The sequence below is a fragment of the Zonotrichia leucophrys genome, chromosome 12 (assembly GCF_028769735.1).
Source record: "Zonotrichia leucophrys gambelii isolate GWCS_2022_RI chromosome 12, RI_Zleu_2.0, whole genome shotgun sequence".
NCBI lineage: Eukaryota > Metazoa > Chordata > Aves > Passeriformes > Passerellidae > Zonotrichia > Zonotrichia leucophrys.
In genome coordinates this window covers 1,793,689-1,811,761 of record NC_088182.1, presented here as the reverse complement: position 1 = coordinate 1,811,761, position 18,073 = coordinate 1,793,689, and the positions used below count along the sequence as shown (strand labels likewise).

General features: G+C 44.0%; 1 protein-coding gene across 3 annotated transcripts in view; it reads left to right on the top strand.

Annotated features, from left to right (window-relative positions):
* Positions 1 to 18,073, top strand: part of LOC135453067 (contactin-4) — a 267,949-nt gene that overhangs the window by 167,225 nt on the left and 82,651 nt on the right. For all 3 annotated transcript variants that reach the window (XM_064723696.1, XM_064723694.1, XM_064723695.1), the window contains exon 6: positions 12,393 to 12,488. In XM_064723696.1, the coding sequence (XP_064579766.1) occupies positions 12,393 to 12,488 (96 nt within the window). The remainder of the gene's footprint in view (positions 1 to 12,392; positions 12,489 to 18,073) is intronic.

Here is an 18,073-nt window from a genome sequence, read left to right as displayed (position 1 = left end):
AAGGTGAGGGTTGGTCTCCTCTCTGAGGGAACAAGTGACAAGTGATAGGACAAGAGGAAACGGCCCCGAGTTGTGCCAGGGGAGGACATCAGGAAAAGTTTCACAGAACCAAGGCTCTGCCAAGAGGTGACCCCTCTCTTCTCCCATGGAGCCATCCCCAGTGCTCACAGATGAAACATTCCCTCCCTGCTGTGATAACCTGACTCAATTTGGCCCTAAACACCTCAGCAGGGTTTGCAGTTTAACCTGGAAATTCACAGAGCTGCTGGCAGCTGCAGGGTGCTGCTTTGGAAATGAACCCTGTGGGAGCTGTGCGGGAGCTGCTGCCTTTCCCAGCTCACCGGTGGCTGTCACGTGCTGTTGGTTTGGAAATGGGTATCCAAAGAGGAAAATCAGCTTTGAATCAGAGCTGGTTTTCAGCCATATCATTGCTTTGCCCCCTGTTGTTACAAAAACTGCCTGCAAGTGATGTGTGTGGAACAGGAGCTGTTAGAGAAATGGGATCTGTTTGCAGGGGGGTTTATTTGAGGGAAGGATGAGGGGAGCATGGCTGATGTCCTTCCCCTGCTCTGTGCCCAGAGGCCTCTCTGAAATCCCTTTCCAGCCCATGGCCATTTCCCAGGAAGGAGTTTCCCTGGAATCTCTAACTTAGCAGATCCTGCTCATGCTGTGGGTGTTCTCTGCAGTTGGACAAAGGAATGTTGGGATGTCCAGGGGCTGAGGGACCAATTTCAGACCAAGGGGAATGGAGGATAATGAGTCTGAAGGGAGCTGTGCTCCGAGGATGCTGCAGCATCACTGTGCTGCCCCAGGAGGTTAAAAGGAAGGGGAAAGATCTCCTTGTTCCCTTCCTCCTCCTCCTCATCCTGCAGGTGTCCCCAGACAGGTGGAATGTCTGATTTTCTGGGTGGAACTGAGCTGAGCTGTTTCACTGTGTCCTCAGTGCCTGGAAATCAGATTTTTGGCTGCTTTCCTCTCTGGGCAGGGGCGCAGCCTCCACCCTGCCTCTGGTGCCTTTTCCATTGGGTTGTTCATGAGGGTGATCCTTGGGATCCCTTCCTGCTCTGGATGTTCTGATTCCATTCCAGGAACTCTTTTCTTTCTTCCTTGTTCCCATGAACCTCCTCTGAAGTGAAGGGAGTCACGCTGTTGTTTCTAAATCTCTTCCTCACACACTTTATTAAAAGAATTCATTTTATAGAAAAGTTTTTTCCTTCAAAAATAATTGTTAAACATGAATTAGCAGCCAGGACCCAGCACTTCACAGGGCAAGGAGTGGCAGAAAATCCTGTAATAACGTGGTTGCAATGAGAACACTTTGGGGCTTTGACCTACCATCCCAAAATAATTTCACTGTGGTGGTAGAAAGAGAAAATTACTCCCAACATCCCACTGAAAAGGGCTTTTTTCAATATTCCCATTGCCAGAATGTTTGCTGTTATATCTTTTACTCGAGTAAATCCCATAATTTTCACTGTTAGTTGCTAAGGAACACATTGTAATGGCTGCTCAAAGTCTTTACTGGTGAACCCTCATTGAACTCCAGAACATTCATTTTATCTTTTGGAGACTAAATTGTCAAGGAAGTCTCTTTCAAGAACAATTAATAATGAAATCATTTTTTTGGAGGGGTCTGCTCAATTCCAAACAGCCAAACCCACAGTGCCAGGGACTGATCCATGTGTTCAGCAAGAAATGGAAAAATTTCCACAGGGATCACTGAAATCTTGGGGTTGGTAAGAGATGATTGTTGTGGTGTTGGGAGGGTCCCCAGGATGAGGTGAGAGATGAGAATTTGACTCCAAGTTCTCAGAAGGCTGATTTACTATTTATATTATATTAAAAGAAATTATATACTGAAACTATACTAAAGAAAGAGAAAGGAGACATCAGAAGGCCAGCAAGGAATGAATAATAAAAACCTGTGACTGACCAGAGTCTGACACAGCTGCACTGGGATTGGTCATTAAATTAAAACAATTCACATGCTGGGTAAACAGTTCTCCAAATCACATCCCAAAGCAGTAAAACATGGAGAAGCTGAGGTTTCCCAGGAGAAAAAATCCTGCCAAAGGGAATTTTTTATAAAATATCCTCTTTCTTTCCCTTTTATCTTTCCCCTTTCTTTCCCTATTACTTTTTTTCCCTTTTCTTTCCCTTTTTTCCCTTTTTTTCCCTGTTTTCTTTCCCTTTTTTTTTTTCTCTTTCCCCTTTCCTTCCCTTTTTCCTGGCATTTTCATCAGTGCATTGCCTCCCACACAATTCAGAGATAAAACTCCCAGCCAGCCACTGCAGCTTGCAGACACCGAGGGCCCACAAATCTGCTTTAAAATCATTACATTTCCTTAGTTTTTCTTACATCTTCAGAAATTGATTTCCTTACCATGACCCAATTTCCCCTGCACCCCCCAGCTCACTCCTTCTCTCACCGAAGCCTCCGTGCATTTGAAGGGCTTTGCTGTGACCTGAAGCTGTGTGAATAATCTGCATTTTGGAGCTGGAATGTCCAGCCCTGCCCCTTGCAGAGACCCCAGGTTTCCCCAGCCCCACTGGGGTGTGGTTGGTATAAATGGCATTTTTCCTTGGAAAGGCACTGGAGCAGAATCAGAGGTTTGACACTTGGAGCTGTGAGAGCAGCCTGGCTGGGGCATCCCCAGTTCTTCAGTTTTGTGATTTCCTACCAGATGTGAAACCCCTGATTCCTCCTGCAGTGCCTTTTGAAGGAAAAATGCCATTTATACCAACCCCAGCCCTGCTGCCTCACCCAGAACCAGCCCCTCACCTGCCTGTGCCCCCACACACACTTTATTAAAAGAATTCATTTGATAGAAAGGTTTTTTCCTTAAAAAAACCCCTTTTTTTTGAAGGAAAACCCCCAGCCCCCAGGACTGGGGCTGCTGTGACCTTAACTCAGGAAGGAGTACATTAAATTGTATTTTCCCATATGTCCCCACACGCCAGGGTTTCTCTGTGCTGAAATCCTGGCACAGGGCAGGATCAGTGCTAGAGATGAGCTCCCAACCTCTGCTCCTTCCCCACAGTCCCTGCTGGGTGGAAATCTAGGCTAAGCCTCACGTAAGCTCCTCTTTTTTTCCCTTTCTTTTCCTTTCCTTTTTATTTTTTATTTCTGATGAATGGGACCAACAGGGAGTTTGCAGCAGAGGATGGATCTATAACCTACTTTACTTTCATCTGGGATAGAAGGACCCTTCAGTCAGAGCAGAAATGGAGGATTTTTACCTGCTTTGTTTCCCCCCCCCAGGGTTATAAATAAACTGAATTCATTATTGCTTAAAGCAGTGGCACTTGGAAATTGTCAGTTGTTGTCCTAAAGCTGGGAATCTCCTAATCCTGCAGATTTTTGAGAAGTTATTTTGGTTTTTGGCTGGAAGGAGCTCCAGAGAGGGCAGAGGAGGTGTTGGATACAGCTGGGCATCACAGGCCACTCACAGCACCCAGGTCCTCCTCTGCTTTAGGAATTCAGGGAAAAGCAAGGAACAGCCTTGATGGTTTTCCTCATCTCTCTTCATATTTATTCATTTTGCCTTTAATATGAAAAAATATTCAAAATGCAGATATTTATTTTTTTTGTATATAGGAGCTTTATTCTTAAAAACCATATGATGGTGTAGATGTTTTGTTTTGTTTTTTTTAATGAGCCCCCAAACTTCTTGTAAAAACTGATTTTAGAGGAGTAAACATCTGCAGAGTTGTTGGGTTATGTTTTCGTATTCTGATCAGTTTTCATGGTTTGTGTGGCTGGAGAACAGGACAAGAAATCAGAGATTGTGTTTGGAAACTTCTTGTGACACCTCCCCTTTTGCCTCTAAACCTCCTGGTCTGTGAATGAATGAAATAATCAAATGAATGAATGAAATAATGCTCCTGACCTAGCTGCAGAAATAATTCTGCTCCTTAGGTGATCCTTAGGGGTTCTGGATCAATGCAAATCAGTATTTTCTATAAATGTGTGGAAATAGCAATTCCAGGACCCAAGCACAGACCTGGCAAAGGCCAGAGCTGGATTCTGCAGGAGAATTTCTGTTTCTGTTGATGGGATGCAAGGGCAGTGCAGAACAGCTTTATCCCAGTGGCTGATTTATCTTTATTTTGGTTTTTTTTCTCCTGGTTTCCCTCTGGAAAGCAAAGCCAGGAGCCAGCCCTGGCACGTGGAGGATGGAGGAACATTAAATGTGTTTGTGGGCAGCTGTGCCACCTTGGTTTGCCTGTCTGCAGCAAACATGACTGGCATGGCATTATTCATTAGGGCTGAGAGGGGAACAGAATGGAACAATATCAGCACTGTGAGGTGCTGCTGAGCACCAAAATGTGAATTTCCACAGGGAGGCTGAAGCAGCAGCAGATCAGGATCTCTGTGGGGTGAGGTTTGGGTGGGGTTTTAGCAAGTAAAGGGAAATTTCCCTTTGAAATGTCCTGCTGAATGAGCCTGAGTCATGTTATCCAGGAAATCTGGGGCTGCCCTGGATCCCTGGCAGTGCCCAAGGCCGGGCTGGAATTGGGGCTGGAGCACCTGGGGCAGTGGGAGGTGTCCCTGCCATGGCCCTGGGTGGGCTTTAATGGATTCTGTTGTGATTGTGATTGTATTTTGCATTATTTTGGGTCCGAATTTGCATTCCTGCCACTGCCCAGAGTGGGAAGGGGCAGAAGAGGAGCCCCCTTTGCAGGAGCACAACACCCCCTGTGCCCCTGCAGGTTCTGCTCTCTGCCCACTGCAGATCAGCTCTGCTGCAAGAAAGCGCAAACAGAGCTTTTTCTGCTTTTCTTTGCTTTTTTTTTTTTTTTTTTTCACTAGGAAAAGATAAAAAACTTCTGAGAGTGAAATAACCCCATTCCAGTCAACCCAAGGGGAAATGTCTGCCCAGATTTTCTAGATTAAAGTAATAAAATTTTCAGAGTCCTCAGCATTTTGTCTCGAGCAGAGGAGCTGATTCAAAATAAATGTTTGAAATATTTCCTGTCGAAAGAAGGCAAACAGGCAGTTTTTATGAAGTGGAACATGAGGACAAGGAGGGGTTTTTTTTTTTCCCCCGTAATATCATAGAGAAGAGTGGTTTGTTTTTGGAAAAGAAAAATGGGTGCCTTGCAGGAATTTTGCAGAAAAATTCTCAGGAATTTCTATTTCTCTGTAAGAGCAGGGGGTGAAGGAAGGAAAGGGCCCTGGGAACAGGGAGCAAACCCCAGGGAGGTGGAATTGCAGCCTTTTAGGTTCAGAAATCAGCCTAGATTTAACATGTGGGGTCAGAAAGACTTGGGAAAATTCAAATAGTCTCAATACAGAACCCAGACAGAGATAAAACTCTGTAAATTCAATGCCTTGTTAATGGCCACAGTAATAAAGTCCAAGGAAAAATCTTTTCCAACAGGGATAGGGATGGGGGGAATGCCAAGATATTTACCTCCAAAACTTCTTTTCCCTTTCTTTTCTCCTCGGCAAAGTAGAAATCCCAGTGAAATTTCTGCTCTAAAGGTCAAATTAGAAAGCTTTCATCCCCAGACTTGTAAACTATTTCTCAAATCAGTGACTCTCGAAATTATTCATTAGAACAGCAGCTCTTAAACTAAAATTCTATTAAGCTGTGTATCAAAGGGGTTTTATTCCAGCCCACACAGCTCTCTGGGTAGTCCTGACACACCAGCAAGGACACAGCCTGAGGAACTGCATCTCTGTGAGCTGCTGAGAGGGGGGGCGGAAACCCAGCTCTGAAAACCTGGTGCAGTTTGAGAGAGACAGAGTTTGGGATGGTGGGGCCATAAATATCAGCAGGGAAATCAATTTTCCTTTTTTCCTGTTTCCTTTCCTTTTTCCTTTTTCCTTTTTCCTGTTTCCTTTCCTGTTTCCTTTCCGTTTTCCTTTTCCCTTTTTCCTTTCCTTTTTCCTTTTTCCTGTTTCCTTTCCTTCCTTTTTCCTTCCCTTTTCCTTCCTTTTTCCTTTTTCCTTTTTCCTTTTTCCTTTTTCCTTTTTCCTTCCCTTTTCCTTCCTTTTTCCTTTTTCCTTTTTCCTTTTTCCTTTTTCCTTTTTCCTTTTTCCTTTTTCCTTTTTCCTTTTTCCTTTTTCCTTTTTCCTTTTTCCTTTTCTTTTTCCTGTTTCCTTTCCTTCCTTTCATTCCTTTCCTTCCTTTTTCCTGTTTCCTTTACTTCCTTTTTCCTTTTTCCTCTTTCCTTTCCTTTCTTTTTCCTTCCTTTTTCCTTTTTCCTTTCCTTTCCTTCCTTTTTCCTTTTTCCTTTCCTTTCCTTTCTTTCCTTTCCTTCTTCCTTTCTTCCTTTCCTTTCCTTTTTCTTCCTTTCCTTTCCTTTTTCTTCCTTTCCTTTCCTTTTTCTTCCTTTCCTTTCCTTTTTCTTCCTTTCCTTTCCTTTTTCTTCCTTTCCTTTCCTTTTTCTTCCTTTCCTTTCCTTTTTCCCCTTTCCTTTCCTTTCCTTTCCTTTCCTTCCTTTCCTTTCTTTCTTTCCTTTCTTTCCTTTCCTTTCTTTTCCTTTTCCCTTTCCTTTTCCCTTTTCCTTTTCCTTTTCCTTTTTCCTTTCCTTTTCCTTTTCTTTTCCTTTTCCTTTTCCTTTTCCTTTTCCTTTCCCCCCTTTTCCTTTCCTTCCTTTTCCTTTCCTTCCTTTCCTTTCCTCCTTTTTCCCTTCCCCCTTTTCTTTCCCTCCTTTTTCTGTTTCCCTCCTTTTTCCTGTTTCCTTCCTTTTTTCTTTCCTTCCTTTCCTTCCTTTCATTCCTTTCATTCCTTTTTCCTTTCCTCTTTCCTCTTTCCTTTTTCCTCTTTCCTTTCCTTTTTTCTTTCCTTTCCCCCTTCATTTATATTGATAGGTTTTCATTTTTAATTTTTTCTTAAATACTTTAAATTCCCACAGTGTGCAGCCACTGGAGTGGGCTGATGTTGCCGTTGCCTCCCCTGCCCACCTGGCTGTGAGTTTTGTCCAGGACATGAACCTGGGATCTCTTGTACATGGAGAGTTGTGCAAACATGATGGGAATAATTTGGGAAAGGGCACCCAAATATCCCCAAGGATATCTGGATGGAGGTTCTTTGCTCAATCTGAACCAGGGGGATTTGACCAATCCTCCCATCAGTTTTTGTGCTGGAGATGTCACTGCCAGCCTAATCAGATTCCCTTGGGATGGTGTGCTCTTTAATAAAAGGAATAATCTTCAATTATTCCTGGATATGACCTTAAACATCACCCTAAATTTTAGATTCCTGGGATTATTTTAAAATTATAGAAGGGGTTGGAGAAGGCAAAGCCCATTATGATCTGCAAATCTCTTTAAGTCCTGCTTAAAAATTGGCTCTGGGTGTCTGGGCTGTGGCTGGGTACCCAAGGGGATTGGGCATTTCCCATGTAAGAAAGGTAATTACTCCTTACCTATATCATTATTTCCTATTCTGTGGGTGCTTCAAAATTCATTTAATATTATTAAAGGTATTGTTTTGTCCACTCCAGAACACTCAAAATTGCCAGTGAATGTGTGTTAGCTTTCTAATTTATCAGTTCCTAAATTATCAATCATTTTTAACCATTCTGTTTTCCTGTGCTCAAAGTACAGCCAAATCTCAAGGGTGAAATACCAACCCCCATAAAATACAGACAGGCTAAAAGAACTCCTGAAGTGCTGATCCAAGGATTTGTTGCTCATCTCAGTGAAGTAGGAGTTCCTTACCCCAAGCCTTATTTTCAGTACAGTGGGAATGGCACTGAGGCAGTGCTAAATCCCAGTAATTCCCAGTTGGATGCAGAGATGTGTGGGTATCACCCACCCTCCTCCCTCCCTGGGCACAAACTCTGTGTTCTGCCTGCCCAGGTGCATTGGAAATCTCATTTTGTAGGAATAGTGATCCCCAGGGCTGCAGCTCCTCTGCTCTGGGGGCTCCTTGCTGTTCTGATATCAACCATGTGTGATCAAATTTGCTTTATAAAACTCCCTAGACCAAAACTTTGAAGTAAAACCCACTAACATTTTTATTTTTCTAAGCCTATTAGCCCTGCTTTTCTTTGGCAATTAAAACCCACTGATGTATGAAGCAGTGATTGATGTGTGTACATTTCTGTTGGAACTGAGCAAAAGCAGAAATCGTTTCATACCAGTTAAACAGGAATAATAGGTGAAAACAGCACTGACACTGCTTTTCTAATCATTAGGAGAAAAAGCCCTGAACTGCAATGACAAAGGGCTCACTAATGGTGAGTTTTTGACAGCGTGTCACTCAAGGCTCTGCACAGCAGAGCTGCCTCCCACATGATACACTCACAGAAATTGGCTTTCCAAAGGACATGCAGACACCTGCCACCACCAATTTGCATCATTGACTCCTCATCTCATTTTCTGTAATATTTTTTGGGTGGTTTTTAATAGCTCTTACACAGAGGGGTCTCTCCTAATTGCGGCACCGCTGTAATTACGAAGCATTTTGTGCTCTAAAAATAGGCACGTGTGGAAAAAAATCAAAGCAAAGCGTGGAAAGGCTCCTGGGGCAAACAAAGGCAGCACAACAGAGCTCAGCTTTCACAAAAAATAGGGATCTCTGTCACATCCCCAGTGCCCGGAGACTGGCAGGCTCCTCAGGGAACTTGTGGTGTTGCAGTCGGGGTCCTGGGGCATGCTGAGTTCAGGAATTCTGTTATTCCCATTAATTCTGGCATTCCCATTAATTCTGGCATTTCCATCATTTCTGTTATCCCCATCATTTCTGTTATTCCCATTATATCTGTTATTTCCATCATTTCTGTTATTCCCATTGTATCCGTTATTCCCATCATTTCTGTTATTTCCATCATTTCTGTTATTCATTCCCATAATTTCTGTTATTCCCATAATTCCTGGTTTTTCCATATTTTCTGTTATTCCCATTATTCTTGTTATTCCCATTATTTCTGTTATTCCCATTATTTCTGTCATTCCCATTATTCCTGTTAATCCCATAATTTCTGTTATTTATTCCCATCATTTCTGTTATTTATTCCCATCATTTCTGTTATTCCCATTCTTTGTTATTCCCATTATTTCTGTTATTCCCATTATTTCTGTATTCCATTATTCTTTATCCATATTTCTGTTATTTCCATTATTTCTGTCATTCCCATTCTTTCTGCTATTCCCATTCTTTCTGCTATTCCCATTATTTCTCTTATTCCTATTATTTCTTTTATTCCCATCATTCCTCTTATTCCCATTATTTCTGTCATTCCTATAATTTCTGTTATTCCCATTATTTCTGCTATTCCCATTATTTCTGTTATTCCCATCATTTCTGCTGTTGTTGCAGCCAGAAATTTGGAACTGAGGGGGCTCTGTAGCTGCTCTGCTGGGGTGGAATTCTCACCACTGAGACAATCAGTGGAGCTGGAAATTATGAGGAGTGTAAATTCAGAAATCTGAGGCCAAATTTTACACTGACCCCATCAGCAGGAGCTGATGTGACCTTGTTTGTTTGCCCATCCTTCCATGCCATCTGGGGAATATTTCTTTAAAACTTTGCTTGCCTTAGAAAAAGAATGACCACATTTTATACAACTCAAACCCAAGGAGGTCCTAAAAAAGGAGGAAAGGCTGCAGTTCCTTTTGTTTTGCTTGTAATTGAATCTTCTTTGCTGTAAAGACTGATGTTTGTAGGCAAAATTTGGGGAAATCTTTCATTACTCTGGACAACTTGGGTAATTGTTGCTGCGCAAAGCCATATGGGTTTGATTAAAGTTTCCAAATGCCGTTTACTGAGACAAACTACCCAGCCTTGAGGGGCTGTGGATCATTTCAGGTTGCTTAAGCTTTTATTAAACCCCACAGCAGCTCATTCCACACAATGACACCCTGCCCAAAGGGAGGAGCTGGGGGCTGACAGCTGCTGCTGGGCTTGGGAGCATTTCTGGGATCTGTGGCATCACTGCCCAAGTCGTGGCAGAGTTTTTCACAGAAAAACCTCATTATGGCAGCAGAGCCCCATTAAGGCTGGGTGTTGGTGTGTGCATTGCACTCCAGTGCATTGCAGGGACAGATGTCAGGGCTCTGTGCAAATATTAGCTAATTAAACCTCTTCTGAGGGACACAGCTGAAGGACTTGTCCTCAGAGATGTGCAAACTTTGTCACCGAGAGCCAAAGTGACTTTCCCAAAGTCATGCAGCTGCTTTTAATCCAGCTGAAATTAAATAATAGATGCAGCTTTCTGCTTCTGTGGGCCTGTTCAGCTTGATTTAGAATTGATACTGTCCAGAAAGTGTTTAAAGGCACCTGAAGTCATTCATTAAATGAGGTGTGAGTAGCTGTTACTCACAATAACCTGTCTGCATTCCTCTTACACCCCCTGTTGTATTCTCCTCCTGAAATCATTACTAATTGCTAATTACTAATCCTTCTCGAGTGCTGGGGTTACTGGAGCTCACACAATATTTTCGTGTGCTCACTGGAGCCCTTGGTTGGTATTGTGAGAATTGTTGGCAGCACATTGATCTCCTGAATTGCAAGTGTTAGTATCTCAGTTTTTCCTTTTAATCTGGTGGGTTTGTTTGTTGAGTTTGGGCTTTTTATGGGCAAATAAGAACAGAAATCCTCCTCTGTTACCCAGGGTTTTTAGGTTTGGGGACAAAGTGAGATGGAACTGGATGGTGGTGTCACCATCAAGTTGATGGACTCAATGGTGTTGTCACCATGGAGTTGGTTTTATGGGCAAATAAGAACAAAAATCCTCCTCTGCTACCCAGGGTTTGTAGATTTGGGGACAATGTGAGGTGGAACTCGATGGTGTTGTCACCATGAGGCCGAGCCCTCCTCTCTGCAGCTCAAAGATTGCAAGGTGGATCCTAAATGAAGCTCCTCACTAATAAAATCTTCATTATATCATTGTTCATTCCAATTTAGGTGTTGTGAAAACAAACCTGTGGCCTTCAGAAAGCACAATCAGCCTGATGGCCTTGATGAGGCATTAGCCTTTCTTATAATTATCTTAATCCTGTTATTTTACTCACAGGCAGATTTGAAGTGCTTGCATGAGGCTTTGCAGGGCTGGCTCCCAAAGCAGTGCAAGCAAGAGTGATGAATACTCTGCTTTATCTGCTGATTTTGACCATCCTTGCAGCATTTCCTACATGTTCATCCAAGCAGAGTCTGCTTTTCCTGGTAGCAATCCTTTCCTTGTCAATATTGATGTAGAAAACAGCACATTTATTCCTGCAGGCATTCTTTGGGCTTTAGGCTGTTCCTCCTCCTGCAGCTGTCCTCAGAGAGGATGGGATCCAGCCTTGTGCCTGTGTGCAGTCAAAATGCATCAAAATCTGTGCACTGGCAGGTGGCCAGAGAAATGTTACAGTGCTTCCTGTAAAATAAAAAAAAATAAATTAAAAAAACCTGAAAAACTTGCTGATTTTATAGAATTTAGGAATGAAGGATTATGTCTCTCTAATTGATAATTTATTTTCCTGTTCTTATTTTGTCCTAAGCCAGAAAAGAAACAGAGAAGGTCCCATAAAGGCATCTTTCCTAAAAAGGGAAATGAAGCGGTGACAACTTTGGATTTTATTTATTTAAATGTTTTTAAGTATGTGTGCAGAAAACATTTTTAAGAGAGGATAAAAATCAAGGCTCAGTTTTCCATCCTTGTAACCTCATAATGATGTTCCTACCAGCTCCTGCTGATAAATATTTATCACCTCAGTGTTTCCTCTGGTTCCCAACTGCACTGACAACAGGTTTGTAATTGCCAAACCAAGGCTCAGCTACACTGGAAACAAGGGGGAAAAAAATGAAAATTGAAATGCAGGAAATTGTAAAGGATCAGAGGCTGCCAGAGTGATTCCATGTCGTGGTGCTCCCACGAAGCAGCTGCTGGTGACAATCCTGGTGGCACTCTGAGCTCAGAGTCACCTCCTCTCTTCACTGCTGAGTTCAAGGAGAACTCAGAACTGTGTGCAAGGAGAGCAGGGGGAGTTGTATTTTTGCAGTGCACGGGCCCTGAGGAGAGGAAAAAGAGAGAGGTGGAAGGAGGAATTTAATTTAATTTAATTAAAGCACTTCTGTGGCCTCACGTGCAGCTGGTGCAAGAGGGAAGGGTCTGCACACGTGGGATGGGAGGGCAGCAGCAGTGAGGGCTGCAGCCTGCCTGGGGATGGAATTGCTCATTCAAGGCAGTAATTCCTCCAGAATTCATACAGCAAACCTCCCCAGCCTTACAGGTGCTGAGTTTTCTCCTTTCTGTGGGTGAGCCAGCAACTTTTCCTTTCCAGCCTGGGCAAGGCATTTCCTGATCCTCCTGCTGATGCTCCTCAGCCTCCTGCTGCCTCCCAGATTCCCCCCAGATCCCCCCAGCCCACCCTCCACGCTGATATTTGCTTTATTTCATTATTTTCCTTTTGTGACCAGCCTCTAACCGAGTCCTTTCTCTCCGGGCAGACCTTGAGAACTTCAAGACCAGGACGAGGAGCACGGTGTCCGTCCGCCAGGGCCAGGGCATGGTGCTGCTCTGTGGGCCCCCGCCCCACTCTGGAGGTAAGGAGCTCTCCTCCTCTTGGTTTCAGTGAACGGTGGGGTTTCCCTTCTCAGGGAAGGGAATTCTCAGGGTTTTCAGGGAGTTTGGAGCAGTCACTGCAAGGACAGGGTGGTGGCAGGGCCACCCTGGCTGAGGGGGTTCTGGTGGCTGAGGAAGCTCCAGTGAGGGACAAATGCAGAGAAAGAGCATTTTATGGATTTGAGTGTAAACTTCAGAGAAAAACTTCTGAGTATAAACTGCAGAGATCAAAACTAAAGCAAAGTCTTCATATCCTGAAGGTGTGACCAAGACCTTCTAGCTCGGCCTTTCTGTTTGTGGCCTGGGTGTGAGACACCTACTAAAACACCTGCTAAAAAGTTGACACCTGCTAAAAAGTTGAACTTGCTGGCAGAGCCACTTTTGTGCATCATCTTTTCATTATTTTCTCTTTTTCAATCACTACTGGCACTATTTTTTGTGTCCTGGGTACTCAGGATGTGTCCAGATCTCACAGGGTGCTGTTTGCTTCAACGAGGGCGGTATGAATGTTTAGGAAATACCAAACAATTCTTTCAGTTTAGCACAAATTCATTTTAATTGTGCCAGTTTGTGGCTTCCTCAGCATGTGTGTTGCACTGCTCTGTTAGAAATGTGTTGGAGAGGGAGTGTGAGAATTCCTGCTGGAATTCTTGCTGTCTCTGGCAAGCTCCATGTGTGTGTCCCTCCCCACCAGGACCACACCAGCCACTCCTCCATCAGGGGCTGCTCACTCTGTCAGAACAGCACAACCTCTCCCACAGATCTGTGGCCCTTTTAAAGAAATTTGCAATCCTGCTTTGAGGTCTGTCTGGCCTCATCAGCTGGATGGAAATTGCCCCCTGGACCATGTGCTGTTAGGCTGATGGTAACACTGCCAGGGTTTGATGCTGTGGTGCAACAGGAAAAACCTCCTCGGCTCCAAAGTGAAAAATAACCCAGCTCATTGGAACCACGAGTGGTAATAAGGGGAGAAAATGCAATTACTTATTTTAGAATCTGATTAGGGCAGCGAACTCAGGTTCATCATCCTTGCAAAAAGTGCCTGATGGCATTAGTGACCACTGCTGAAACATAGGGCTAATTGTGGGAAAAATGCACTGTCTTTTTTTTTTTTTTTTAACCTTAGTTTCATATGTGCATTGAAAATGAAATCTGAAAAAAGAATTTAAAAAGAAAAACTGTTCAGTCTGAGAATTGCCATTGCTTTGTTGATGAGAGTATTCACTGGAATAGTAGAAGCCTGAAAAAAACATCCTGGCCAGGTGCTGAGATTTGGGAAAAGAGAAACAGTAAATGGGAAGGGAATTATTTTCTGTCAGCCATTGTGTCACTGGTTGTCTTGGGCTTAAAAATTGTGACTTTATTAAAAAGACACTGATCAGCATCCAGACCATTAACCTTTCATCTGTGGCTCTAATACTTTGCCACTTGGAAATATCCATTTCTGAGGAGCTGTCAGCTAAAAGTGAAGTTTTGTTGGCCTACGTACATTAGTTGTTGAGGCTTTCTTTCTATTTTTTCTTGTTAATGATGCCCAATAAAGAGCTTCCTACTGTTCCAGCGTTACAGGAAATTCATCCCGAAAATGAGTCCAAATGATGAACGCGTCCTTTCAGCACCAACAAATGGGCTGTGTGTGTGTGTACAGCTCACACAGAACAATTGGGCATTGCCGTGCACTGTCCCAATTTTTGGTTGGAAATGAGCTGGAAATTCAGGCCCATGGATGTGAGCTCCCCCCAGACCCCGGTGGAGACGGAACTCGCGCTCCGTGCGGCGGGGAGCCGCTCTTTGTCAGGTCACTGCCTCGTGCTGGTACATTCTGTTAAGCAGCATAATGATGTGATGGCCTCCTCTGATGGAGCGCATGCTGAGTGCTGGAGGTTTGGAAAACAAATGTTCGTCTGCAGCTCGGGAAGCGGCGGGGCTGGAGAGCGGAATGAATGCAAATCAAACATTTGCTTCTGCCGCGCTTTCCGCGCTTGCAGCACTGGATTCCCACTCCCCCCGAGGCCAGTCCTGCTGTACTGATGACCCCTTTGTCTGCTAGAAGTTCCAGTTCTTTTCCTCTCCTATTATTTTGCCTTCTCTATTTGTTCCTAAAGGACTGGTAGAAGCCTGCCTTGGTTGTTAGGGTTTTTCTGAGATAATTACCCTGCGTGTGAAGGGTGTTCCCTCGTTATTTCTGCAGCTTGTTTGATCAAAAGCCCAACAATGGTCTTGTGTCAACCATTCTGCCCTGAAACCCCACAGAAGAAATCACTGAAGAGTAAATATTGCCCTGGGAACGTGGCACTGGGGCCTGGGTGACAGCACGATGAGCTGGTGGTGTTTGAGTGGACAAGAGGAAACTCAAAAACCCTAAAAGTCTGTGTGGAGCTCGAATTCGGCTTTGGTTTTGTGCAGAACACCAGGGGCCCATCGTGGCCACAGCATGAACTGGGCAGTGCCAGTGATGGAGTCACAGAAATGGGTTTGGACGCTGGAGGGGCATCAAAGAGTTGCTGTGACTTCTTTGTGAGTCTCATTTAAGTACCTCAGCCTGTCTTAGGGTGACTTCTAGAATTTGGATACCAGAATTCTAGAATTTGGATGTCAGAAGTCAGAATCTGGATGTCAGAAGTCAGAATTTGGGTGTCAGAAGTCAGAATTTGGATGTCAGAATTCTAGAATTTGGATGTCAGAAGTCAGAATCTGGATGTCAGAAGACAAAGCTCTCCTGCTTTGTGTTTTCAGAGCCCTGTGAGATCAACCATTGGTTCACAGAATGGTTTGGGTGGGAATGGCCCATCCAGTGCCATGGCAAGGACACCTCCCACTGTCCCAGGTGCTCCCAGGAGACAATTCCTCCCTCCCAGGGAACAATTCCATCCCAACACCCCACCTAACCCTGCCCTTGAGCTGTCACAAGAGCAGAGCAGAGGGGAAGAATCCCTTTCCTTGACCATCTGGAGAATTTTGAGCCAAAACAGGGAAAATATCACCAAAAATGGCTTTATTTCTTCTTCTGTGTTTATTTCTGTTGCATTTTTAAGGCATTTAGAAGCCATAAACCTTTTCAAAGTGTGCAGTAGTGTTCAAGCTAAGCTCCTTGTGGAAATGTTTTCCTTCTGAGGAGCTCTGCAGGGGGGAACACCTTTCCTTGTTTGCTTTTTTTGCTGTTGTTAATCAAATTTGGCAAGATCCATTTCTTGTTGAGATAAACTTAATTGAAACAAACAAACAAAAAGCTCCAAAATCCAAAGCAAACACTCACTTGTGTTTCTCAGGCTCTGAATCTAAGTTGTGTTCCAAAGGGGATGTGCCTGGGAAGTATTTGGAGGTCACTGTCCTTTTAACTTTATCCCCAGATTTTAAGACAAAATATTCTTTTGTGCCAAATAGTTCTTTTCATTTAACTTCGTGGGAGCTGAGTCATTTAGCTGCCACTTTTATTAGATTTATTTGATAGTCAGGGCAGGGTTGGTTAATATTTTAACAACTACAGTTTTCAAATTCCTCCTAGCATCCCTGGCATTTCATTGTGAGTCCAGAGGCTAAAAAAATACAGCCTTGGAAAGGATTATCTACTTTACAGGCTGGTAGCACACCCTTCCTCATGCAATACAAACAGGGCTGGAAACCCTTCCCCTCCCTTCTCTGGGAAGATAAATGAACTTGTCTTTAGGATTCCTCTCCCCCTTTCCTGCGAGCTTCTCGTGGTTCATCTTTAGAAAGATCTATAACCACGTTCTCATGACATTTGCCTTGCAGCCCCCGTGGGAGCAGCCTGTGGAGATGGAGCTCTCCAAGTGCTGTGGGAAATGCTGAGTGCACACACAGGGCTGCTGGAAATGATCTCTCAATTACTGGGTTGTTTGAATTCTGTGTTCTCGCCGCGGTCCCTGGTGGTGTGTCCTGCTCTGGGCTCTGCCCATTCCCCCACTCACCACAGCTGGAGCACATCTGTTCTCACTCCCAGTCCAGCTCAGTAATCTGGGCAAGCAATCAGCCAGCTGATGGCGTGTTCAGATACCAAAGTGCTCAGCTGGGAACTCACTGGTGCTCTGTAGGATGTGTCTTCTCCTGCAGAGACATCCTCAAATGTTCCTGCTGTCCCTGGAACTGAATCCCCAACAATTCCTGTCTCTGAGCCTCAGTTCCTCACACTCTTTGTCCCTCTGCTCCTTTCTGACCCTGAATTGGGTCAAAACCATAAATATCCTTGTTGGCAGTGTTTTATTGGTCAGTAAGTCCTTAAAAGGTCTTGCAACTAGAAGTTTTGTGACCTTCTGAACCATGTTGTAAAGATGTGAGCTGAACTCCCCCTTCCTGCCTATGCAGAAGATAAGAAAATAAACCACATAATCTAAAAAACTCACAAGTCCTGTCTCTAACTCAAAATTCCTTCCAAAATCCCCATAACATTCACTGTGTACTTCATGTACATTTTTTCTCACTGATGTCCACCAAAGCCTGCCCAGAAAACAGGCAGGATCTTGGCTGTCCCCTTGAGTGAACGAAGGCAGGATTTCAAGGAAAATCAGATTTCTGTCTCTGCGGTGCCCATGTTCTCAATGCACTTGGAAAATTCCATTTTCCCAAAGAGGAGGAGATTCATTAAAGCTCAGTTGTTCCCATAATTCTTTCCTATCTGATGCCATCGCTCCTGATGGAAACCCAGCCATGGATGGGAGCACATCTGTGTCTGAGCTGAGCTGTTGACAGAGAATTATTCCCACACCTTTTCACAGATTGGATGCATTCAGGTTTTCTCATTCTCTCCTGCCTTTCTTTCCCTGATGGTACCCAGGAAAACTTTTAGTTCTGTTGCACAGCTTAATCAAGTAGAACTAACTAAATTTTAGCATTTGTCAGAGGAGATGGCAATTCTGATCCCATCTCAATCCCAGCCTTTCATGCTGCACGGGCAGGAGTGAAGTGTGGACACCAAAGGTGTTTGCAGAAATCCTTAGAAAAGCATTTTACAGATTCCAGTGCTGCTAAACCCTCACCTGGGCACAGCAATCATTAATGGCTGCTCACTTGTCTGCTCACTTTTTCTCTCCTTTTATTATTATTGGTTTTTTAAAGAGATGATGGACACTTCATGTTCTGGGGACAGTGAGGACCTTTGGGCTGTCGGGGTGGCTGATGGCCTCATTTGGATGAATGGTTTTGGGGGTTTTGTCCTGTAAATAATCCATCCCACAAATCATGTCTCATGTTTGTACAGCCCCTACCATGCAGTGCAAGGAGGAATGGCAGCAAACCTGGGAAAATCAGGAGTGCAGGAGGAAAAAGGCAATTATCAGGCATTTTTATAGCATGATCAGCAAATGGAGCATGGCAGCATTTAATGTCCTCACTCCACTACAGCAACCTTAACACTCAGCCTTTATTTTCCTGTTTATTTCAGTGTGGGATGCCCAGAGCTTGTGAGAAATGTGAATTTTACAGAATCTCTATTCCCAGTTCCCCCTTGCCAGGCAGGATGTCAAAGGGCTGAGCTACCCCTGTTACTCCTTATTAAAGGATTGATAGTTTCCCCTCTTTCTCTGCTGCCTTAATGTCTTTGGAAGCCTTT